This window comes from Mesoplodon bidens (assembly GCF_964165515.1).
Source record: "Mesoplodon bidens genome assembly, chromosome: 3".
In the NCBI taxonomy this organism is placed as follows: Eukaryota; Metazoa; Chordata; class Mammalia; order Artiodactyla; family Ziphiidae; genus Mesoplodon; species Mesoplodon bidens.
In genome coordinates, this window is record NC_138178.1 from 136,355,619 (window position 1) to 136,382,047 (window position 26,429).

Here is a 26,429-nt window from a genome sequence, read left to right on the forward strand (position 1 = left end):
CCAGTAGTGGGAATGCTGGGTTGTACGGTAGTTCTATTTTTAGGTTTTTCAGGAACCTCCATACTGTTCTCCATAGTGGGTGTATCAATTTACATTCCCACCAACAGGGCAAGAAGGTCCCCTTTTCTCCACACCCACTCCAGCATTTATTGTTTGTAGATTTTTTGATGATGGCCATTCTGACTGGTGTGAGGTGATACCTCATTGTAGTTTTCACTTGCATTTCTCTAATGATTAGTGATGCTGAGCATCCTTTCATGTATTTGTTGGCAATCTGTATATCTTGTTTGGAGAAATATCTATTTAGGTCTTCTGACCATTTTTTGGATTGGGTTGTATGTTTTTTTGTTATTGAGCTGCATGAGCTGCTTGTAAAGTTTGGAGATTAATCCTTTGTCAGTTGCTTCTTTTGGAAATAATTTCTCCCATTCTGAGGGTTGTCTTTTCATCTTGTTTATGATTTCCTTTGCTGTGCAAAATCTTTTAAGTTTCATTAGGTCCCATTTGTTTACTTTTGTTTTTATTTCCATTTCTCTAGGAGATGGGTCATAAAGGATCTTGCTGTGGTTTTTCTTTTGTGTGTGTGTGCGTGTGTGGTAAACAGGCCTCTCACTGTTGTGGACTCTTCCATTGCGGAGCACAGGCTCCAGACGCGCAGGCTCAGTGGCCATGGCCCAAGGGCCCAGCCGCTCTGCGGCATGTGGGATCTTCCCAGACCAGGGCACAAACCCGTGTCCCCTGCATCGGCAGACGGACTCTCAACCACTGAGCCACCAGGGAAGCCCCTTGCTGTGATTTATGTCATGGAGTGTTCTGCCTGTGTTTTCCTCTAACAGTTTTATAGTGTCTGGCCTTACATTTAGGTCTTTAATCCATTTTGAGTTTATTTTTGTGTATGGTGTTAGGGAGTGTTCTAATTTCATTCTTTTACATGTAGCTGTCCAATTTTCCCAGCACCACTTATTGAAGAGGCTGTCTTTTCTCCATTGTATAGTCTTCCCTCCTTTATCAAAGACAAGGTGACCATATGTACGTGGGTTTATCTCTGGGCTTTCTATCCTGTTCCACTGATGTATTTTTCTGTTTTTGTGCCAGTACCATACTGTCTTGATTAGTAGCTTTGTAGTATAGTCTGAAGTCAGGGAGCCTGATTCCTCCAGCTCTGTTTTTCTTTCTCAAGATTGCTTTGGCTCTTCGGGGTCTTTTGTTTTTCCATACAAATTGTGCAATTTTTTGTTCTGTGAAAAATGCCATTGGTAGTTTGCTAGGGATTGCATTGAATCTGTAGATTGCTTTGGGTAGTATAGTCATTTTCACAATGTTGATTCTTCCAATCCAAGAACATGGTATATCTCTCCATCTGTTTGTATCATCTTTAATTCCTTTCATCAGTGTCTTATAGTTTTCTGCATACAGGTCTTTTGTCTCCTTAGGTGGGTTTATTCCTAGGTATTTTATTCTTTTTGTTGCAGTGGTAAATGGGAGTGTTTCATTAATTTCTCCTTCAGATTTTTCATCATTAGTGTATATAAATGCAAGAGATTTCTGTGCATTAATTTTGTATCCTGCTACTTTACCAACTTCATTGATTAGCTCTAGTAGTTTTCTGGTAGCATCTTTAGGATTCTCTATGAATAATATCATGTCATCTGCAACAGTGACAGTTTTACTTCTTTTCCTGTTTGGATTCCTTTTATTTGTTTTTCTTCTCTGATTGCTGTGGCTAAAACTTCCAAAACTATGTTGAATAATAGTGGTGAGAGTGGGGAACCTTGTCTTCTTCCTGATTTAGTGGAAATGGTTTCAGTTTTTCACCATTGAGGACGACGTTGGCTGGGGTTTTTGCCATATATGGCCTTTATTATGTTCCTTTTGTGCCTACTTTCTGGAGGGTTTTTTATCATAAATGGGTGTTGAATTTTGTCAAAAGCTTTTTCTGCATCTGTTGAGACGATCATATGGTTTTTCTCCTTCATATTGTTAATATGGTGTATCACCTTGATTGATTTGCGTATATTGAAGCATCCTTGCATTCCTGGGATAAACCCCACTTGATCATGGTGTATGATACTTTTAATGTACTGTTGGATTCTGTTTGCTAGTACTTTGTTGAGGATTTTTGTATCTGTGTTCATCAGTGTTATTGGCCTGTAGTTTTCTTTTTTGTGGCATCTTTGTCTGGTTTTGGTATCAAGGTGATGGTGGCTTTGTAGAATGAGTGTGGGAGTGTTCCTCCCTCTGCTATATTTTGGAAGAGTTTGAGAAGGATAGATGTTAGCTCTTCTCTAAATGTTTGATAGAATTCCCCTGTGAATCCGTCTGGTCCTGGGCTTTTGTTTGTTGGAAGATTTTTTATCACAGTTTCAATTTCAGTGCTTGTCATTAGTCTCTTTATATTTTCCATTTCTTCCTGGTTCAGTCTCAGAAGGTTGTGCTTTTCTAAGAATTTGTCCATTTCTTCCAGGTTGTCCATTTTATTGGCATAGAGTTTCTTGTAGTAATCTCTCATTATCTTTTGTATTTCTGCAGTGTCAGTTGTTACTTCTCCTTTTTCATTTCTAATTCTATTGATTTGAGTCCTCTGCCTTTTTTTGTTGATGAGTCTGGCTAATGGTTTATCAATTTTGTTTATGTTCTCAAAGAACCAGCTTTTAGTTTTATTGATCTTTGCTATTGTTTCCTTCATTTCTTTTTCATTTATTTCTGATCTGGTCTTTATGATTTCTTTCCTTCTGCTAAGTTTGGGGTTTTTTTGTTCTTCTTTCTCTAATTGCTTTAGGTAAGGTTAGGTTAGGTTATTTATTTGAGATGTTTCTTGTTTCTTGAGGTAGGATTGTATTGCTACAAACTTCCCTCTTAGAACTGCTTTGACTGTGTCCATAGGTATTGGGTCATTATGTTTTCATTGTCATTTGTTTCTAGGTATTTTTTGATTTCCTCTTTGATTTCTTCAGTGATCTCTTGGTTATTAAGTAGTGTATTGTTTAGCCTCCATGTGTTTGTATTTTTTCAGATATTTTCCTGTAATTGATATCTAGTCTCATAGTGTTGTTACTTGATACGATTTCATTTTTTTATATGTACCTAGGCTTGATTTGTGACCCAAGATATGATATATCCTGGAGAATGTTCCATGAGCACTTGAGAAGAAAGTGTAATCTGCTGTTTTTGGGTGGAATGTCCGATAAATATCAGTTAAGTCCATCTTGTTTAATGTATCATTTAAAGCTTGTGTTTCTTTATTTATTCTCATTTTGGATGATCTGTCCATTGGTGAAAGTGGGGTGTTAAAGTCCCCTACTATGATTGTGTTACTGTTGATTTCCCCTTTTATGGCTGTTACCATTTGCCTAATGTATTGAGGCTCTCCTATGTTGGGTGCATAAATATTTACAATTGTTATATCTTCTTCTTGGATCGATCTCTTGACATTATGTGGTGTCCTTCTTTGTCTCTTGTAATAGTCTTTATTTTAAAGTCTATTTTGTCTGATATGAGAATTGCTACTCCAGCTTTCTTTTGATTTTCATTTGCATGGAATATCTTTTTCCATCCCCTCACTTTCACTGTGTATGTGTCCCTAGGTCTGAAGTGTGTCTCTTGTAGACAGCATATGTACAGGTCTTGTTTTTGTATCCATTCAGCCAGTCCATGTCTTTTGGTTGGAGCATTTAATCCATTTACATTTAAGGTAGTTATCGATATGTATGTTCCCATTACAACCTTCTTAATTGTTTTGGGTTTTTTATTGTAAATCTTTTCCTTCTCTTGTGTTTCCTGTCCAGAGAAGTTCCTTTAGCATTTGTTGCAGAGCTGGTTTGGTAGTGCTGAATTCACTTAGCTTTTGCTTGTCTGTAAAGGTTTTACTTTCTCTGTCAAATCTGAATGAGATCCTTGCTGGGTAGAGTAATCTTGGTTGTAGGTTTTTCTCTTTCATCACTTCAAATATGTCCTGCCACTCCCTTCTGGCTTGCAGAGTTTCTGCTGAAAGATCAGCTGTTAACCTTATGGGGATTCCCTTGTGTGTTATTTGTTGTTTTTCCCTTGCTGCTTTTGATATGTTTTCTTTGTATTTACTTTTTGATAGCTTGATTAATATGTGTCTTGGCGTGTTTCTTCTTGGATTTTTCCTGTATGGGACTCTCTGTGCTTCCTGGACTTGATTGACTATTTCCTTACCCATATTAGGGAAGTTTTCAACTATAATCACTTCAAGTATTTTCTCAGTCCCTTTTTTCTTTATCTTCTCCTTCTGGCACCCCTATAATTCGAATGTTGGTGCATTTAATGTCGTCCCAAAGGTCTCTGAGATTGTCCTCAATTCTTTTCATTCTTTTTCTTTATTCTGCTCTTGGTAATTATTTCCGCTATTTTGTCTTCCAGATCACTTATCCATTTTCTGCCTCAGTTATTCTGCTATTGATTCCCTCTAGAGAATTTTTAATTTCATTTATTGTTGTTTATCATTGTTTGTTTGCTCTTTAGCTCTTCTAGGTCTTTGTTAAACCTTTCTTTTACTTTCTCCATTCTATTTCCAAGAGTTTGGATCATCTTTACTATCATTACTCTGAATTTTTTTCAGGTAGACTGCCTATTTCCTCTTCATTTGTTTGGTCTGGTGCGTTTTTGTCTTGCTCCTTCATCTGCTGTGTATTTCTCTGTCTTCTCATATTGCTTAACTTACTGTGTTTGGGGTCTCCGTTTCGCAGGCTGCAGGTTCATAGTTCCCATTGTTTTTGTTGTCTGCTCCCAGTGGGCGAGGTTGGTTCAGTGGGTTGTGCAGGCTTCTTGGTGGAGGGGACTGGTGCCTGTGTTCTGGTGGATGAGGCTGGATCTTGTCTTTCTGGTGGGCAGGACCAGGTCTAGTGGTGTGTTTGGGGGTGTCTATGAACTTATCATGATTTTAGGCAGCCTCTTTGCTTGGGTGGGTTTGTGTTCCTGTCTTGCCAGTTGTTTGGTATAGGGTGTCCATGAACTTATCATGATTTTAGGCAGCCTCTTTGCTTGGGTGGGTTTGTGTTCCTGTCTTGCCAGTTGTTTGGCATAGGGTGTCCAGCACTGGAGCTTGCTGATCGTTGAGTGGAGCTGGGTCTTAGCATTGAGAAGGAGATCTCTGGGAGAGCTCTCTCCGATTGATATTAAGTGGGGCCAGGGGGTCTCTGGTGTTCATTGTCCTGAACTCAGCTCTGCCACCTCAGAGGCTCAGGCCTGACAGCTGGCCAGAGTACCAAGACCCTGACAGCCACATGACTCAGAAGAAAAGGGAGAAAAAGAAAGAAAGAGAGAGAGAGAGAGAGAGAATAAAAAAATAAAGTTATTAAAATAGAAAAAAATTATTAAAAATAAAAAAGAAGTAATTTTAAAAAGAGAGAGAGAAAGAAAGAAGAGAGCAACCAAACCAAAAAATCAAATCCACCAATGATAACAAGCCCTAAAAACTATACTAAGCAGAAAAACAAAAAACAAAAATGGACAGTTAGAACCCTAGGACAAATGGCAAAAGCAAAGCTATACAGACAAAATCACACAAAGAAACATACGCATACACTCATAAAAAGAGAAAAAGGAAAGAAAAATATATTTGTATATAAAATAAAAAAGGAAGAGAGCAACCAAATCAATAAACACATCTACCAGTGATAATAAGCTCTAAATACTAAACTAAGATAAACATAAAACCAGAAACAAATTGGATGCAGAAAGCAAACCCCAAGTCTACAGTTTCTCCCCAAGTCCACTGCCTCAATTTTGGGCTGATTTGTTGTCTATTCAGGTATTCCAGAGATGCAGGGTACATCAAGTTGATTGTGGAGATTTAATCCGCTGCTCCTGAGGGTGCTGGGAGAGATTTCTCTTTCTCTTCTTTGTTTGCCCAACTCCTGGGGTTCAGCTTTGGATTTGCCCCCGCCTCTGCATGTAGGTCGCCTGAGAGCGTCAGTTCTTTGCTCAGACAGGACGGGGTTAAAGTAGCAGCTGATTAGGGGGCTCTGGCTCACTCAGGCCGGGGGGAGGGAGGGGTACAGAATGTGGGGCGAGCCTGCGGTGGCAGAGGCCGGCATGACGTTGCACCAGCATGAGGTGCCCCATGTGCTCTCCCAGGGAAGTTGTCCCTGGATCATGGGACCCTGGCAGTGGCGGGCTGCACAGGCTCCCAGGAAGGGAGGTGTGGATAGTGACCTGTACTTGCACACAGGCTTCTTGGTGGCTGTAGCAGGAGCCTTAGCATTTCATGCCTGTCTCTGGTGTCTGCACTGATAGCCGTGGCTCACGCCCATCTCTGGAGCTTGTTTAGGCAGTGCTCTGAATCCCCTCCCCTCTCTCACCCTGAAACAATCGTCTCTTGCCTCTTCGGCAGGTCCAGAGTTTTTCCTGGACTCCCTCCCGGCTAGCTGTGGCTCACTAGCCCCTTCAGGCTGTGTTCACGCAGCCAACCCCAATCCTCTCCCTGGGATCCGACCTCCAAAGCCCGAGCCTCAGCTCCCAGCCCCGCCCGCCCTGGCAGGTGAGCAGACAGGCCTCTCGGGCTGGTGAGTGCTGGTCAGCACCGATCCTGTGTGCGGGAATCTCTCTGCTTTGCCCTCTGCACCCCTGTTGCTGTGCTCTCCTCCGTGTCTCCAAAGCTTCCCCCCCCCACCCCCCATCCCTGCCAGTGAAGGGGCTTCCTAGTGTGTGGAAACTTTTCCTCCTTTACGGCTCCCTCTCAGAGGTGCCAGTCCTGTCCCTATTCTTTTGTCTCTGATTTTTCTTTCTTTTGTCCTACCCAGGTACGTGGGGAGTTTCTTGCCTTTTGGGAAAAAACTTCTGCCAGCGTTCAATAGGTGTTCTGTAGGAGCTGTTCCACATGTAGATGTAGTTTTTTTCTTTTTTTACTTTGCGGTACGCGGGCCTCTCACTGTTGTGGCCTCTCCCGCTGCGGAGCACAGGCTCCGGACGTGCAGGCTCAGCGGCCATGGCTCACAGGCCCAGCCACTCCGCGGCATGTGGGATCCTCCCAGACTGGGGCACGAACCCATGTCCCCTGCATCGGCAGGTGGACTCAACCACTGTGCCACCAGGGAAGCCCCATAGATGTAGTTTTGATGTATTTGTGGGGAGGAAGGTGATCTCCACGTCTTACTCCTCCGCCATCTTGAAGGCACCCCCTATTTTAACGACTTTAGATAGTAACTTCATATCAAATTTTTGGTGAGTCTCTTTCTAATGTCTGTAGTTTCACTTAGTTTCCAGTCACTTGTTTTTACTTGTAATCATACTTCCTAACTTTTAATTGGATGTTGGCTATTTTACATGAAAACTTGTAGAAAATCTGAATGTTGCTATGTTCCTTAAAAGATGGTTTTGGGTTTTATTTCGCAGGGAGATGGAATACCAACAGATCACCCTTGATCTGTCGAGAGTTAATTTTATACTTTGTTAGGGCTTGCTTTATTTTCAGTTTTACTTCTAGGGTGTGTTGTTTCTGGGATCCCTACAGAAAGCCTAGGGTGTTTACCAAATCCCTCTAACTTGTTGAGCCTTAAATTCTGATTTTTGTCTCCCCTGCACCAGACTGCTGCTGAAGTCTCTGCATAGCTCTTTACAATCACAGATGCTGCTTTTGTTTGTTTTTCTGAGGTCTTGCTTTACACATGCACAATTTAGGAGTGGACCAAAAGCTTGAGAGGAATTCATAGCAGATTTAGAATTTGGGGGCTTTCTCACTCTGAAGATTTCTCCTCTTTGTGATTTTCTTCTCAAATTCCAATCACTGTTAGAGTCCCCAAGTTCTGACTTCCTGATGCTTCAGCCCAGTAAAATTGCAGCTTTCTGCTAGGGCTCATTTCCCCCTCACCAAGCTGGGTTAATGGGATAGTGCCCACAGAGGAAAGGACAAGTAAATTTGGAACTCAACTCACATGCTTTCTTTATTTTTTATTTTTATTATATTTTTAATGTAATTTAATATTTAAAAAATTTTTATTGGAGTATAATTGCTTTACAATGTTGTGTTAGTTTCTGCTGTACAATAAAGTGAATCAGCTGTATGTGTACCTATATCCCCTCCCTCTTGGACCTCCCTCCCACCCCCACCCCCACCCCCCGCCATCCCACCCATCTAGATCATCACAGGGCACTGAGCTCCCTGTGCCTTATAGCAGGTTCCCACTAGCTATCTGTTTTACACATGGTAGTGTATTTATGTACTTTCTTTAAATGGTCATCCCCTTTTGGCTTCTGCCTCCTTAGCTTACCCTGCTCTCTTTTCCATTCTCTTTGTAATAAGTGTTTTGTTTTATAATTGTTATCAGTGGTACACTTAGTCCAATGCTATTTTTTCTCCCCTGACCCTCAGGATATCTTATGTAGTTCCTATACCCTTGTGACGTCTGCTCCGTAATTTTTTCTCTTATCTGTATCAGTCTTACCCCTTTACATTCTTTTACTGTTGTCTTTATGTTTCCCATTACTATAAGGCCTTGTCTTTTTTTCCCATCACTCTTCAGATGACAGAAAATTAGTGCTATTTAGGTAAAAACACACAGGAAGGCATTCTATAAAGTCTTCTATCTACAGCTCTCTTTCACACAACTGGCAAATTTATAACTCTCCAAGCAAAACCCCTTTATCTCTTACCTGCAAAAAGATTTCAAGTTCTTCTGAAGTTATGTTGACATAGTTCTTCATTAAGGCTGTTTCAGGAATTTTTCAACTCTTCCTGAATGTCTGTCTCCAAAGCTTGAAATATCTTTTCTCCCATCAAGTAGTAGCACATAAAAGCAATCAACAGTATGTACCTAGAGACTTAAGGAAGCAAACGACTCTGTTAAAAAGCTAAAGACCAAAAAATAAAACAATAAAAATAAATAAAAAAATAAAAAAGAATAAAAAACAAACAAACAAACAAAAAGCTAAAGACCAGTGCAATGACAAACAAAGGAGGTCAGATTGCTTTAATATAAAATGTCTCCTCCCCCAAAACAAAACAAAACAAAACAAAATTTAAAAGGTCTCTTCCCCATAAAGAAAAAGAGCAATCTTATATTTAAACAAATATACAAAAGTAAACAATCCCAAAATATTCATGGCAAAATGAAATTTGACCTCCAGTTGTATCCTGACATGAAACATTTGAAAACTTAGGGGGGGAAAAATTCTGTTTCTGGGGATGTTAGTTAACTTAAAAGTTGAGGAGGGGACTTCATCAAATACCATTATTTAATCAGTCACATGCTGGCATTTAGAGGCAGATGAGTCCAATACAGCTATTCTTTGGGAAATAATTATTGTAGGTTCAAAAATATGTATTGTTACTTAGTTTGCCAAATCCAGATGAATTTGGATGGATTATTTACCCACAGGTCTCTTTTTCTAATCCTCATTTCCTGTTGCTCTCTGTGCTGCTCAGTATGAAGGAATAAAAACTACCTATTGAGTAGAAGGATAACCATTATCTTGATGAGATCTGAATCTTAATATTAAAGACAAGGCAGCCAAATGATTATCTTCATTCTCAGAGAAATTCTTTGTAAATATCCTTGATTTTTATATAGTGGTCCCATCAGATCAAACCTACCTCCCTACCAATCTCTTCCATTGGAAACTGAATCAGATCTCAATAGTATAAGCCCCTGGGACTGTGGGATAATTTTGTTACTAATTGATTTAAAAACTAAAAAATAGCCTTATATTATGGAAATGTCATAGTCCTAACAATTAAAAACACTTCCTCGGGCTTCCCTGGTGGCGCAGTGGTTGAGAGTCGCCTGCCGATGCAGGGGAAACGGGTTCGTGTCCCGGTCTGGGAAGATCCCACATGCCGTGGAGCGGCTGGGCCCGTGAGCCATGGCCGCTGGGCCTGTGCGTCTGGAGCCTGTGCTCCGCAACGGGAGAGGCCACAACAGTGAGAGGCCCACATACCGCAAAAAAAAAAAAAACAAAACACTTCCTCAAGTATTAAATATTGAAGTCAATATACCAATTGGAGTAAATACTTTAAAATACCAAGTGTACTAGTATAGAAATAGATAGATAGATAGATAGATGACAGATACATAGGTAGATAAATAAACATATTCTTCAAAGGACAATAAATTTAATCTCTCTATATACAAATAGTTCAATTTATGTGAAAAGAATAAAAGTGAGTACTTTAATTTTCTTCCAGATTTTGGTATGATAATATTGTTTTCCAGTCTGTGTTTAAACTAAAGAATAATATTAGATTTCAAAAGAAAGAGACCTGAGTTAAGTAGGATCTATCAAATTCATTTTTATTTATATTTTAGTTTATGAATAAGGTAAAAAATTAATTCTAAGATTCACCATGAGAGTATGAAAAATGAAAATGCATCCAGTGATTTGTCAAGAAACACTTATTATACTATTAGGAGAAAACAACCCCCAGGGAAGTCTTCACCCAAGACTAGGCTAGAGCTCATCAGGCTAAGCTTCCACTAAAATAGAACATCTTAAAGCAGTCCTGCCTTTAAAAGAAGATTTTTCTTTACCTTCATTTTTCATGGTGTGCTTAGGCAATACTCCTTCAGCATCTGAGTGGTGATTTAGAACACTTTGAGTAATCTCATGTCAACATCATTATTCTTTCTGGAATCTTGGGAGGAGCTAGTTCTATAAACAGTCCCCCTCCACTTAGTTACAATGTACTAGTTTCCCATGATTGCTGTAACAATTTACCACAACCTCAGTGATGTAAAGAACACAAATTTATGATTACAATTTTGGAGGTCATAAATTCAAACTGGGTCTCATGAGCTAAAGTCAAGGTGTTGGCAGGACTGCACCCTCTGGAGGCACCACGGGAAAATCTGTTTCCTTGTCTTTCCAATTTATGGAGGCTGTCTGCTTTCCTTGGCTCATGCCTCACCCTCCATCTTCAAAGTCAGCAGTACAGCATCTCAAATTTCCCTCTGATGCTAACTTCACTGCCTCCCTCTTTCACATGTAAGGACCCTTGTGAAATTGTGCCTATTCTCATCATCCAGAGTAATCTCCCTGTCTTAAGTTCAGCTATGTCTTTAGAGAATTGAAAATTAAAACAATTATGAGATGCCATTACACCTATTAGTGTGGTCACTGCCAACACCAAATGCTGGTAGGGATGTGGGGTAATGGTAGCTCTCATACATTACTGGTAGGAGTGCAAAATGCATCACCACTTTGGAATACAGTCTGACAGTTTTCTACAAATCTAAACAGACTCTTAGCATAAGTTATGTCCCTTCCTATTTACCCAGATTAATTAAAAACTTATGTCTATACAAAAACCTGCACATAAATGTTTATTACATCTTTATTCATAATTGCCAAAACTTAGAAGCAACCAATATACTCTTCAATAGGTGAATATAGTCAAACTGTGATAAATTTATACAATGGAATATTATTCAACATTTCAAAGAAATGAGCTATCAAGCCATTTAAGACATAGGGGAAATATATATTGCTAAGTGAAAGAAGCCAATCTGAAAAGACCACATACTATATGATTCGAACTACATGACGTTCTGGAAATGGCAGAACAATGGACACAAGAAAAGACCAGTGGTCAACAACCAAAACACAAAAACCCCAATTCAAATATGGGCAACAGACTTGATTAGACGTTTCTCTAAAGAAGATATACAAATGGCTAAAAAAGCACATGAAAAGATACTCACCATCAGCATCATCATCAGAGAAATGCAAATCAAAACCGTAGAGAGGGACTGATATATTGTAGATGACCACAAAATTCAAACTGTAACTATTAATAAACGGTAACTATTATTAATCGCAGAATTATTATGTTTGATATGGGTCCTGAATCTTATTCATCTGATATCTCTCACAATAATTTTACAGTGATACTTAGTGATTATATATCACTGTGTATATTATATATAGGTATGCAGTATATGTCTGCTATATGGATCGATTAGTCAGGATTCATTTGGTTAAAAGTGATAGAAGCCCAACTCAAATTTTCTCAAACAAAAATAAGAAATGTATTAGCTCACATATCTGAAAAATCTAGTCATGGATGACCCATGAGGCAGACATTGGGACTTGTCCTAACACGTATCTCTCTGTAGTAAAATTCTGAGGACTTTTGTCTGGCTTTGGGAACAGGCCCAGCCATCAAGCATGGCAAGGCAGAAGTCTCAAAGAGTTAATGTCCCTGAAAGCAGCAACAAAACAATGATACATGGGGAGCTGGTGAATAAATCCTCCAGCTTCCTCACCCCTCAGAGAGGATGACCCTTACACATGGCCTGTATGGTCTCCCAAGTTCCTCAGTGGGATTGAGCCTCAGTTGCCCACATGCTTGGAAATGTATCCTTGACAGTCTTCCTTCAATTCTCAATCTCAATTTTCCACTTCCTTACCAGTATTTCCCATGTTCACTTCCCAACTTAATTACTTACGCTCAATTTCATGGCATTACCCCAATATATGAACAGCAACTGTAACCCCACCAAGTACTGCCTCTAGCTGGTGTCATTCCTAGGTCTTAATAAGGCATTCTGCTAGGCAAGGGTCAGAGTGATGAGGAAGGAACTCAGAGGGTTGAACTTCTCGCAGAGTCAGAGTTGGAGGGGAACAGAGATTTAGGGAATTGACAAATGATGGAATTCATCCTAGTGGTTTCTTGGTCTCTTAATCTTCTTAGTCTTCCTTAGTCTTAGGGAAGGTGGAAAATCAATTTAATTTTGGTGTCCTCCTTGATACTAGTCTATCAGGAATCTTGGAAGAGTCAAAGGAAGAATGTTGGAGAAGTGGGAGTGGGGACATTGCCCCAGGAGCTGAGGGAGAGGTTATCTTCCTAAGAGGATATAGAATTCTGTAGCCAAGGCCATCACATACAGCCTGGGAGATTGCATGACTCGACTCCAGAGCCCACCATCTACAGAGACTCTAGTGTTAATGGCAACCCCTGGAGTTGTGCCATGCCACATCTGCATCTATATAGAAAGTCCTTATCTGTGGCTATCTCTCATATTTTGATAAAATAGTTAAAGCTTGGGAAGGGGTGCTCTTACCAGGAACATTGTTAATAATAGTGAGAAATTGAAACAGCCTAATCAATAATGTTTGTTAGTAAGTGGAATCTAGCAGACTTTTAAAAATGTGGTAAATCTATATAAGACGTGGAAAGGTATATGGATGTGTAAAGTAGAAAAGGAAGGGTATAAAATTGTGCTTATTTTTTATTTACATTTGTATTTAAATGCATCTGTATGTTTTGGTATTGACTCAGAAGGACTGTGACAAATATAATGAGGCCTAGGACAGAATTCTCATTGCTACATCGCCTGATGCCAAACTCCAAGATAAGAGGCCCTTTGAAAGCTTTATGTAGGCTTTCAGTGAAGCTGCCTGACATCTGTCTAACTCAGGTCCAGGTTCATGCTACCCATGTTTTTATAACTAAACCTGCTAGACACAGTCCCAGGAAAAAAGATGAATAGGGTAAAGATTAAGTATAAATGAACAGTGTTGAGTGTATCTTACCATGTGAAATGAGATATAGCCAGTCGTGCTCTGTGATGTCAGCTGGGAATTAGGATCATATCTGCACAATAACTGATGCTCAATTTCTGAATTCTCTAGACCTGTGTGCCTGTCTGCCATCCCTGACTCACCTTCTCAAGTGGACCTACTGACTAGAAATGAAACCTTAGGTAAGGACTTGGTCTGTACACAGTGAAATCCTTGACAAAGCTCCCGTTTTGATTGTCTTCTTTCTGTGTTTGAATTGATCACACACACACACACACACACACACCCCCCAATGCACCCCACCCCTGGCCAAGAAAGCTTAATGTTTAGTTTGAGTCATCTGTCTGACTGTGTTTTTCTACTCCTTTGTGAATAGGAAGTACACATCCATACTTTAACCTATTTGATGTGACTGTAAATATTGTGGATCCTCAAAAATAAAAATTGGTGTTCCAGTGATAATTTTGGTTGTTCATTTTTAGGCATGAACTTGAGATCCAAGGGAGTACATTAACTGAAATCCAATGGATTTCTTATTTTTGCTGTATGAGAAAATAACAAAGCCCTTTAAAAAACATCTCAGCTAAGAAATTGTAGGGATTCTCAGTTGAATCTAAAAGATTGTCCAAAGTTCCTTGGCAAAAAAGTGAAGCTGTCCCAACCTGATGCCAAAGAGCTGCTTTATATATACAGTTAGAAGAATGTCAGTTTGTTCAAGATAGACAGAAAAGGTTGATTTTTAAATCTCATGATTAAGAGGGGAAAGTTCCATGTCTTCATTAGTTATATGTATGCTAGCATGTTTAATAATTTATATTTTCTATGTATATGTTATATTGTTTGTTTCCTTTTAAAAATAAGTTCTTGAGCGTTCTAAAAGAACTCTAAACTTGTAAGTCTGAATTTGTGGCTTTAATGTAAACCATTTGGGTTTTTAGAAGGTGTTTGAATGTCTCTAGGCTTCAAAAAATGTTTCTGTTTGGAAAAGATACCTTCCAAGTCACCAATTAAAACACTTGAGAATATAAAGCTTCCATTTATAAAAGGAGTACAAACAAACATTTTTTCAAACTTCTGTTTGAAAGAATGTGCATAACTGTTTTGCATGAAAAATGAAAAGATATATATGTTTCTCATTTCGAGATGAATTCCTAATCAGTTCATCTAAGATGTTATTATAAATTAAACTGTGGGTTGTTTTTTTTTAGTGACTAGGGTGATGAACTTGTGAGCTGAGAAACTGTTTTAACTAATACTTTTCTTTCTCAACAAAAAATTTATGCAAAAAATAGTTTTATTTCTATACATTTCAGAACTGTAGCATGGCAAAATCACTAATATGTAATCTTACATATGTAAATTGGAACATAGGTTCAGCTGTACATAACAGAGATCCAAAATAACAGTACCTTGAATAAGTTAGTTAGAAGTTAATTTTTCTCTTGTTCACCAGACTGGAAGTAAATGGTGCAATCCTGGCTTAACAGATTTACTCCATGAGGTCATTCAGGGACCCAGACTCCTTCTACATGGTTGTACCATCTCTAGGATGCTCCACTTATTCTCATGGCCCATGATGGCTCACCACCTTATCCACAATTGAAGCAAGGTAGAAAAAAAAGGGGCAGAGTAGAGCACACCTCCTCCACTTTAAAGGCACAAGCCTAAATTTACACGCACCACCACCATTTTTATACCATTGTCCAGAACTTAGCCTCATGGCCATATCTAGGTGCAGGGGATGCCGGGACTTCGAGAAAATTCAAGATCTCTCTTATTATAGAGGAAGGAGAATTGGTATTAGGGACAGCTAGAAAGCAGTCTCTTCCACAGACTGCCCCTTTAGCCACCCAAATATCCAAGTGCACATGACTTACTTTCCTTTTTCCCACAGAAGATACTCCCAAAGTCCCATCCAAGATATCATCAAGTTCATAGTCCAGATCTCTTGGCAATGAGCATTTCTCTCCATTATGTGGCTCCTCTTGGTCTGATTGCCTACAGTCTAAGAAAAGTTCTATTCCTACCAACAGTGATAGATTTGGAACAGAAAAGGGAAGAGGAGGAAACACAGCACAGTCACCATTTCCATAGCAGTAATCAAGTCCTTCTGTTCACCAATCATGAGGATCCCTGTCCTGGTGATGGAGCAATTCCCTGATTTAGCTCTGAGAGGAACCCCGTAGTGTCTAAGACTCCTAGTTCTGGGAGGTAATTCCTTGCCCACTGGGCCCTGCAGCCACATCTGAAGGGCACTGGAGAGTAAATGTTTCTCGGGGAACAAACAGCTTGTTTGTTCAGCTTGCTTCCTGTTGGAGCATGTTTACAAGTTTGGTGGTAGCTTAGAGAAGCAAGACTACTACATATGAATCATAAGTTCATACTCATACTTCCAATTCCAATCAAACACTACAAGATTCTTCATCTCCTTGTCCTACGTTATGTTTGTACCACCTTAATCTTTAGGTAAGAGCCTGCTTCCATCAATATCAATATAAGTATCTATCTATGTATCCATCCATACTCATTTGCTCAGTTCTAAGATATGCACAAATAATTTCAGAGTGACTACATCAATATCTCTACTACTATTAAGTAATGTTTAATATTTCTTTAAGTCCTTTTTGTCATTGGAATATATTCCACTAAGGGTGTACATCAAAGCACTATATTCAAAAGTCACTTGGATTAATTATTTTTGCTCTGTGCAGTTATGTTATTGTTTTGATACATGTTGAGGTTCATTTGTTTCTGTTTGTATTCAGTGTCAGGGTTTTCCCCATGCTTTCTGAATTATCAATTATTTTTGACCAATAGAAATACCAGTGAAAACATATCCCCCAGAAAAGGAGATTATATGGAAAAGGTTGATTTCCTTGGTGTTTAAGGTACATTTCTACACCCCTCCCCACCAAAATAGGCAAAAGACACAAACAGAGATTCAGTGAGAAAAATTATAACTGGTCAGTGAATATATGAATTAATAGCACCTACTTCATTGCACTATTCTGAGAAGAAAATAAGATGCTTGATTATCACAGTGGTTGGCCACACAGTAAGTCCTAAATTACTGCTAGCATAATAATGATCACAATCACTGTTCTGAGGAGTAATCTTAAAAAAAAATGATATACTATTTTTCACATTTCAGATTAGACAAGTTTTTTAAAATTATTTTTAATATAATGGTAATAGGTAGTATTGGTGACAATATTAAGAAAACAACTATTATATACTTTTGTGGAGGTATAAATTATTATCTTTTTGGCAGGCAACTTAACAATACGCATCAAAAAACCTTAAAGTTTTATAAACTCTTACTCAGCAACTGCGTTTTAAGGCAATTACCATAAGGGTGTAATCAAATAAATATGACAAGATATATGTACAAGTGTGCTTGCAGGCCTAGAAACTAAAAACAGTCAGAAATAAACTAAAAGTCTATTTATAAAGAATTGGCTAAATGAATTATGATGCATCCAGCCTGTTTTAATTTTCTTTAGCCCCACTGAATAATTCAGCTGTTTTAAGGTCTTTTTACCATCAGACATTTAAAAAGAAAAATAATTCTAATTTTCTTCTTTTTAGAACAAAATGAAAGCTACAGCTATTCAGTGACATTCCCCACCCCTCGCAACGCTCTCACTTTTGTTTTAGTGAAAGACTTTCATGGATTCAGATATTAATGTGTTTAATATCAGAATTAATGTGTTTTTCTTCTCCTGGGTCATAGGTCATCTATGAAAGTTCACAAGATTTTCAACTTAGAATGATCTAGAAGGAAAAGTTTGAGCAGGGTCTCATCCAAGTAGGATAAAGATAATACTGACTGCAACAGCCCCAGTGTATCCAGAGCTTGCAGCATTTATAGTGACTCCCCAGATTTCTGTCCACCAGAATTGATAGCTTTTTATCCCAGTTCAAAGCTATTACATCAGAAGGAACGGGGGCATTAACTCTCTTTGGTATATATTTCACTTTAAGACTCAGGAAGAGAGGAGTAGGTCAAACTAACATTGGCTCAACTGTTTTATCTAACATAGGGAGACAAGTCTAATAAATTAGAATATTCTTCTGCCTGGGTCCTGCTGACCTTCACAAAACTATCTTTTAATCATGAGAATTCTCATGATCTTAACTCTGAATATGTGTATGGTCTTGGTTACTGTTTTTTTTACAGCGAGAGGAAAAGCATCTGTAGAGGAAAATTCCCACTTACAGACAGACTCCTGTTCACCATCATAGTCCCAGCCCCCAAGTTAGATCCTTACAATCAGGAGGTGAAATCTGTCACTACAGCATACAGTGGAATCCTATACAGCCTTTAAAAGAGATGATGTAGATCTATATTTGTTGGTGTTAAAATACACATCTGGTAAAATTTTAAGTTAAACAACTTGCAAACAACTATGTGTGGTGTTATACCATTTTTATGGAGAATCTAGAAGGATATATAATGAAATACTAACCATCTGGAATATTCCTTAAACTAATTATTTTTATTGCTATTCATACAATCTCCATATTTTTAATTTGGTTGTTTTATTTTTATAATTATTGAGGGTTTTTTCCTCATCTTAATCACTCTTGACTTTTATTACACCACTTCATCTCATTTTATAACACTTTATCTCAACATCTTCTTTGTATGTGTACTTAGCTAATTTTGTCCCCTTATGTGTAAAAAAAAAAAAAAAAAAAAAGAAATGACAACTGTTAGGTCCCATTTGACCAGTTTGGAGGTACAAAATAAGTTCACGTCTCCTTTTAAGGTTTCAACTAAATGGTCTGAGTCTACATCTTCCCTTAGCAGAGTGACCCCTTGATGATGACACCATATGTCCCTGGGACCCTGTTTTTGGTCTAAGGCATCAGGCCAGAGCTGGAAGCTATCCTGTGGGTCAGGACGGGTTCCTGTCTTCACTCCACTAGACCCAACACATCAGTCTTCCTTGGCAATCATTTCATGCTGCCTCTTTCTCTCCATGTGATGACTTAAATACCTCTTAGTGTGTGTTCCCATATAGGAACCTGCTGGGCAAGTCTATTTGTAAAACAATTTAATAGCCTTCCTTGTAAGAACAGATAAAAGGGGAATGTACCACTTTATCATCCAATAAACAAAGATGTTCCTTTAGTTTTGACTTAAAAAAAAAAATGTGTGGCCTAACAGTTTGCCCTAGGATAGTCTATTAGTAGCTAGAAATCCATTCTCAAAGTGTCTTTTTCAATCCCAAATTTACTCCCTTTAAATCTGAGAATAAAGCATACAAATTGATATTTTCTGTCATTAACACAAAGACCCTCCCCCAAAGCAGCAATCCTTGAATTGTAATCTACAGATCAAATAAATCAGATTCTGACATAAACCTAATGGTGGACTTAGGGAGTGCTTTAGGTTCTATATCACATTTTGACTGATTTCAAGTGAAATCACGCAGTCATCTCTTTAGAGATGACAGTCAGTCAAGATCATCATTGCCAGTGTTCAGACCTCCCCGTGGACTTTGCACGCACGACAGCGGCAGGTTTCCCCACCTGTGAGCTACTTTCCCAAACACCTTTGCTGCCTTCATCATTCAGGTCCTCTCAGCTTTGTGGCCCTTGGTTATACACCTTACTAACTTTGGCTCATCTCCTTGGGCCTTAAGAAGTATTAACTCCCTTTATGAAAATGCATTGTAAGTAGCCGGGCGACGGAGCGTGTGTTTCCAAAATGGCGGCAGCGATGGATGTGGATACCCCGAGCGGCACGAACAGCGGCGCGGGCAAGAGGCGCTTTGAAGTGAAAAAGTGGAATGCAGTAGCCCTCTGGGCCTGGGATATTGTGGTTGATAACGGTGCCATCTGCCGGAACCACATTATGGATCTTTGCATAGAGTGTCAAGCCATCCAAGCGTCTGCTACTTCTGAAGAGTGCACCGTTGCGTGGGGAGTCTGTAACCATGCCTTTCGCTTCCACTGCATCTCCCGCTGGCTCAAAACACGGCAGGTGTGTCCGTTGGACAACAGAGAGTGGGAATTCCAAAAGTATGGGCACTAGAAAAAGAGAATTCTTCCATCAAGCTCAACTGTTTCATTAGCCATTTAATGACTTGCCCTCCTGTTACTTAATTATAAATTAGATAGAACCGTGTTTTTTCTGCTTTGTCTTTTCAGTTTGCTATTCCTGCACCCATATTGTATTCTGTGTCCGATAAAATCCAGTTGGATTCTAGGGGAAAAAAAAAAATGCATTGTATGATGGTTTACTTTAACTACACAGGTTTTGGGTTTTTTTTTTTTTTTTTTTTTTTTTAGCACAATGCTCTCTACAAGCTCTTTTCAGAACATTTTTAAGCAGTGAAAATCTCCCTCTCCGCAACAGGAAAGCATTACATGGAACTTCAGTAAATGAGAAGGATCAAAGCTGCTCTGGTTAGAACCAGGCAGGGGGTTCACCCCTAAAATTCTATTCATCCCTACTCCCAAACCAAGTAGCCCCCAAATAATTTCAGAAAAACTGTAAGCTTAAAAACAAGGGGTAAAAAAATAAACAAACCACAAGTTTATATCAAACAAAAATTTGGTTCACTGAAAAAGGAACTGAAAGCAGCCATCCAAGTATACCTGAAGCACTCGCAAGCTTTAAAAAAAAAAAGGTCTTTAAACTTCAATTTGGGGACTTCCCTGGTGGCGCAGTGGTTAAGCAGCCGCCTGCCAATGCAGGGGACACAGGTTTGAGCCCTGGTCTGGGAAGATCCCACATGCAGCGGAGCAACTAAGCCTGTGCACCACAACTACTGAGTCTGCACTCTAGAGCCCCCGAGCCACAACTACTGAGCCCATGTGCCACAACTCCTGAAGCCAGCGCACCTAGAGCCCGTGCTCGGCAACAACAGAAGCCACTGCAATGAGAAGCCCACGCACCACAACGAAGAGTAGCCCCGGCTCGCCGCAACTACAGGAAGCTCGCGTGCAGCAACAAAGACCCAACAGCCAAAAATGAATTAAAAATAAATAAATAAATAAATAAATTTATTTTAATAATTAAAAAAAACTTCAGTTTGTTCCATTCACTTAGCTGAAGCTAATAATGAAGCCAATAACATTTTACTTTGCATATGCTTGCATCTAGTTCAGCTCAGACTTTATTTCATTGAGTACATTCTATGGGCAGATCTTATCATGTTCTGAGTGTTAGAGAATGGCTCTGTCCTGCCCCATTGCCATGAATAGGTCAGATTGTAGTAGCTTTATTTGGAATACAGAAGAATACTAAAATAAATGTATGCTTTACACTTGTGGTAGTCTAGAATTCAGACAGAGATAGGTTATCCTGAAAGGCAACAATATTTACCCAGTGTCCAGTGACTTACAGGGCCACCTGCCTTGTTCCATACTTCTTCTGGAAAGAAATGGTAATAGAGCAAGTTCTTTTAGGTGTGAAATTGTTCGTTCTTGTTTGTTAACATTATTCTAATCATGCAGAGACTTTCAGGCCTCATAGGGTGCTACATTATGGTCTTGTTTTTATCAACATTTGTAACAAGGCACATCGCTGTATATTTATTAACATGGTACATACAGGTATAAGTCAGTTCAGTTGTACTTTAGAACTTAGGGTCAAACGACAGGATACAGAAGCACAGGCTAATATACAACTAAGTAGATTATCTCATACAAACTGTAATGCTTTGGGATTTTTCCTTGGGTACCAGGGTAGTACCTATGCCCTCTTTATCCAACAGACCCAGTTAAAACATGTAAAGCGTTTTAATGGCAAAGTGGACAGAAATGTATGCAGGTGGTTACACAAAGCCAGAGACAAGCCAGCATGCTCTCAAACGAAGGTTCAGCTCCCAGATTCCCACAAGGATTATCATCAGCACTGAGTGAGGATTCCACCAGGCAGAGGAAGCTTCTCTTCATTCCTCTGCCCACCCTCACTCCCACCATTCTTTCCCACCTGCTGCCAACTGCTCTGAGCACAACCTGTTCACCAGGTGAAGGAACAGATACAAAACAACCCCAGCACATTTCTGAATGTTTCCTGTGAGACAAGGGAAGAAAAGGTCAGTTTCCCAGGCACAGCTTACCTTCATGGGCTCGGACTTCAGGCCCACCAGTTTAGTCCTGCAACATGATCATGCAGACAGGATAAAATGGATTTTAAGATAAAAAATGGTAACCAGGAAGTATAGAAGGAGACAGGCCATCTCACCTGAATTATTTCGAGGATAGTGAAACTTATTGCATAGGTTCCCTAAGTTAATGCCTTGCCAACTGGTTTGGGGGTGATTGTCATTTTATTTATTTAATTTTGGCATGTCTTCTAGCCCTGCCTGTAGTATATAATGAACAACAGAACCAGGTTCATGGAGGCTGCTCTGTGCCTGTTTCTCAAACTGTTCATAAAAGCAAGACTTCAAAAAAAGAGACCACAAATGATAGAAAGAATAATCTGATGGTTTTATAAATGTATATAGTTTACCTTTGACCAGCTACTTAAAAGCCAAGATTTGAAATGGAAGGAAAAAAAATCACAGATTTTCTCATATTGGTTACAAATATTGATTTGAAGGAAAGATTAAAAATAAAATATAATTTCATAATGTAGTATAGACCATAGTGAGACTCATCATTAATAACCAGGTAAGAATCCACCTTGGTACACAAAGACACAATATGGGGATAGAAGACTTGTTAGCAATGTCAGGTAAGGACAAACCTCAAATGACCAAACAGGTCCCTAGAGAACACTATGTAGCACACAAGTATTTTATTGTTTGGCCAGCTGCTTATATTATTAGCTGCTGTGAACATGCATTGGGCAGCATATAGAAATAAATGGTTTGTAATACGTTTTGAAGACAGCAAGTCTTCAGTCCCTAACCAGACTGTCTTGGAATTTGCCTTATGTGTGGGATGTTAGCAGTCCCATGAAGGTTGAAATCCACTATTTCATAGTAACAAATAATTAAAACAATGCAAAATTTTCTCTTTCCTCCTCTTTTTCCCCAAGCAAATGAAGTGTGTTTGTTTTTTATTTGGGGTCTCCAAATTCACAAAACTTAATTTACCTCTGTGCTCTGTGACTCATACTGTTTTTAGTTAATATCCTCTGGCCTTGTGCTAATTTTTATTATTGTCTAGTTCAATTTTTGGAAGTTAATTCTCAGTCATTAACATAATAAACTTAAATAATGGCTTTTGGCTGAAACAAGAGGAGCATCTGTGAGAAATCTACAAAGATTAAGACATCATCATGCCACCCAACAGAGACAGAAGTGTAACAAGATCTCTCAAGAAAACCTAGCATTATTATGCCAGGACAGGAATGGCACATTCCAGAAGGGCTGGCATTTCCCTGACTCCACTGCATCCACTGTGTCAGCCCTATCATTCATCCTGCTTAAAAGGAAACCCAGAATACCTCCATTTCTGTCCCTATCAAGAAACAAAATCTTCAAGGATATATATAACTTGAGAAACAAAATTCTGAAAAGTGTACCTCTTCAAGTCAAATTCTCATGTCATGGAGAAAAACTAAAAACACATGACAGGATAAAACTCTAAAAATGAGGGTCCCATGAGTTCTCTAATGTGGTTTAATTTACATAGAGCTAAAGGAAGCACAAAGACCCAAAATGTGGCTATAAAATATCACTTATTTTGTAAAGTTAGAATAAAATTGGCATAATACAATTATCCTTGCCATTCTTCTAGGGTCCTTTCATCTGGTGTCTGTCAGTGAAGGATGCAGTTTGTCTTGGGTCAGCTTTCCAAGAAAGGACAAAAATCTCTCTCTCTTTTTTTTTTTTTTTTTTTTTTTGCATATAGCCTTAAGCAATTGACTTTTTTTTTTTTTTTGGCATGAGATGTCAATCCTAGCTTTATTTCCTTAGTAGGAAACTTTCTGCCATATAAAATGCAGGCACAATGGAAGAGAGAGTCTTTTTATACTTTAGTTCCCTCTCCCTTTTTTTTAAGCAAAATACTACATGCCAACTTGCAGGTGAAGCTTTGAAAGCCCTAATTTTTCTCTCTGAATCCTCAGTTGCCAAGGGTGGCATTGGTAAGGAGAGATGCCATTTCACATACATACCCAGCCAGGTTTCCTCTCAATTACTAGTAACATCTGGTATCCCTCTAGGGTCTATTTGAGACCCATAATTATTTCTTTACCATGTAAATGATTACAAATATCTTTTTCCCAATACCCTGCTTCTTCCAGACTTTACTACTGGCACACTATTGTAAGAAAAATAAATAAGACAATTCCTAATTCCGTGGTTGTGATCTCTGCCTCACAAAATGATAATCAACAGGAAGAGTGGTTCATAAGTACTGGTCTGAACCAGTGATTCTAATACCAAATATAAGATAATTGCTTTCCTTAGAAACCATCAATCTACTGTTCTCTTTTCACTATTCCTTGTGGATCCAAGACCTCTCTCTCCAGGGACATGTTTGGCTTTCAATATTGTGGGGAAAAATTCTTTGACAATGCAAGTAATTTAAAAAAGACCACCCACTCTTAATTTACTTCTATGCTTTATCTTTCTGTTGGTAGGAAAGCCAGATTTTCAAACCAGTGTCTCATTTAGGCCTGGGAAGATATTTAGCCTTAATGGATATGCCAACTCCTGTCTCCTGAGTATAAGAAAGTTCCTTTAACCACTGGATACATTCAGCTTGGAGCAAGAAAGAACACTCCTTGTACATGAAGGGTCATCTGCTTTATAAGCACCTCAGAAATTACTACCAGCCTTTTTACTGAGCTGTAGGAGAATTGTAAACTCAACTCTAAGGTCAAAGGACATACATCAAAAGTCAATATTTACATGCATGTCTTTAGCAATTATAACCAAATACAAATTTTAAGATAGAAAAAAGTCTGAGATCTCACTATGCCCGAGATTAGCGGTTTATAGAATCCTGCCTGACACCTGTGGACCATCCTTTCTTAATTACCCAGATATTCCGGTGTGTTCTGGGGGGTTTGCAATGTACCACTTCTCCTTGAAGAGTCACAGGACTCTTTCCTCCTCGTGACTTATCAGTAGATTGGGGCAAGAGCCTGATACACATTAAAGAGCAGAAGCTGTCATTCTGTCTCACCCCTAGAACAGACCATGGCAAACCCAGCAGGACTTCAGTATCTGTGCAATGAAGGAACGAGAGAAGACTTTAGGACAATCGATCATCAAATGCTTCTCGAATGTGTGGGGCTATCTGTAAATGTGGGAGCAGTTCTAAGGATGAGCTGAATAAGTGGACTAGAGTGGATGGAACAGACTTAGCAGAGGAGATAAGACTTGAACTGACCATGAGGGCAGAGTAAGATTCCTGTAAGTAGTAGGCTCTCCATAGAGTCGGGTGGGGTAGGGGACAAGAGCCAGGGCCAGGAGTAAAAGGGGACCGGCAGGGAGATCCTTTCTCTCTTTGCGTTCTCCACAACCTGTCTCGACAGTGCAAGGTGTTTAAATCTTGGTCCACCATCTGAGGCCTGCCTCCCTGCATGCACCATGCAGCCTTCCCTGTTGTGGCCACTTTCCCGGACCCCTTGGAAGCCACATACCAGTCCCCTTGTGACTCCACAGATGGGCAGAGGAATGTGCAGGATCCCCAGTCCTTCATCCCTTCCCAATCCCCAGTAATCTCTCCTGTGTGTCTCCACCTGATCTCTCAAGAACATTCTCTCTCTCTTTCTGGACACCCAGCATCACTTTATCAATGGGCTTGAAGTTTTGTGAAAGATAGGGAAAGCTTCTGGAGCTTGTGCTTTCCACACCACAAAGAATCCTGGGCTGGACTTCCAGTAGCTCTGAGTAATATTAACAAATCTTGGAGAAAGAACAATTCAGGGGGAAAACATAAATAAATATTACAACTAATTAAGCTTCCACAATTTCTGCCAGTAGCTGTAGTTCCTCTTCTTACTTCCTTAACACACTTTAAGTATATATAAATAAAAGTACAAAGTAAGTTGTCAAAATAAAAAAAAAAGATGGAAATCAACCTTGAATGCTTGGTTCAAACCCATTCTCTGGGGAACTTAGAATCTAACAGAAAACCTCCAGCACAGCCAAGACCTTTCTTGTCAATGACCATGTTAATTAAATACTACAACAGGGGCTGGTCTGGGAATAGGACTACATGTGACTAAGATAATTAAATTGAGGAAAATACAAACTGAACTGAAGCAAAGAGGTTTGATTTCCTGCATGAGTCATCCAAAGAGAGTGATGATTTGCCTATTTGAGAGATGAGATTAAATAACTCAGAAAATTTAGTGACATCGAAATTCAGCACCACTAGTTTTCTCTCTGCAGCCTGCCAGTTTAGTCTCCTGAGACTTCCCAGTGTCCTGGAAATGAACACATCATGCATGTGCAGCAGCCGTGCTAAGCTGAATAAAAGAAATACTTTGTTTGATTTGTACAATAAAACCACAATTAGCTGAAGTGCTTGGAGAATAGAATATCGTGGTTACCTCAGGGTTAGGTAAAGGATGCTTTAGAAAATGCTGGCGAATTCCCTCTCTCTCTCTCTCTCTCTCATGACTTTATGTAACAAGCTGGAAAACACTTTATAAAATCATTAGACTCGGACTTCCCTGGTGGTGCAGTGGTTAAGAATCCGCCTGCCAGTGCAGGGGACACGGGTTTGAGCCCTGGTCCGGGAAGATCCCACATGCCGCGGAGCAACTAAGCCCATGCACCACAACTACTGAGCCAACAATCTAGAGCCCATGAGCCACAACTACTGAGCCCTCGTGCCACAACTACTGAAGCCCGCATGCCTAGAGCCTGTGGCCCGCAACAAGAGAAGCCACCGCAATGAGAAGCCTGCGCACCGCAACGAAGAGTAGCCCCCGCTCACCACAACCAGAGAAAGCCTGCACTCAGCAACAAAGACCCAAGGCAGTCAAAAATAAATAAATGAATAAATAAATTTATTTAAAA

General features: G+C 39.4%; 1 protein-coding gene across 1 annotated transcript; it reads left to right on the forward strand.

Annotated features, from left to right (window-relative positions):
- Positions 1-19,175: 19,175 nt before the first annotated feature.
- Positions 19,176-19,696, forward strand: LOC308614453 (E3 ubiquitin-protein ligase RBX1-like). Its single transcript, XM_081228906.1, has one exon. The coding sequence runs from the start codon at positions 19,196-19,198 to the stop codon at positions 19,520-19,522; it is 327 nt and encodes a 108-aa protein (XP_081085032.1). The 5' UTR covers positions 19,176-19,195; the 3' UTR covers positions 19,523-19,696.
- Positions 19,697-26,429: the final 6,733 nt, after the last annotated feature.

Excerpts from the sequence above, each read along its gene's own strand:
- LOC308614453 (XM_081228906.1), top strand. The coding sequence starts at position 19,196 with ATGGCGGCAGCGATGGATGTGGATACCCCGAGCGGCACGAACAGCGGC.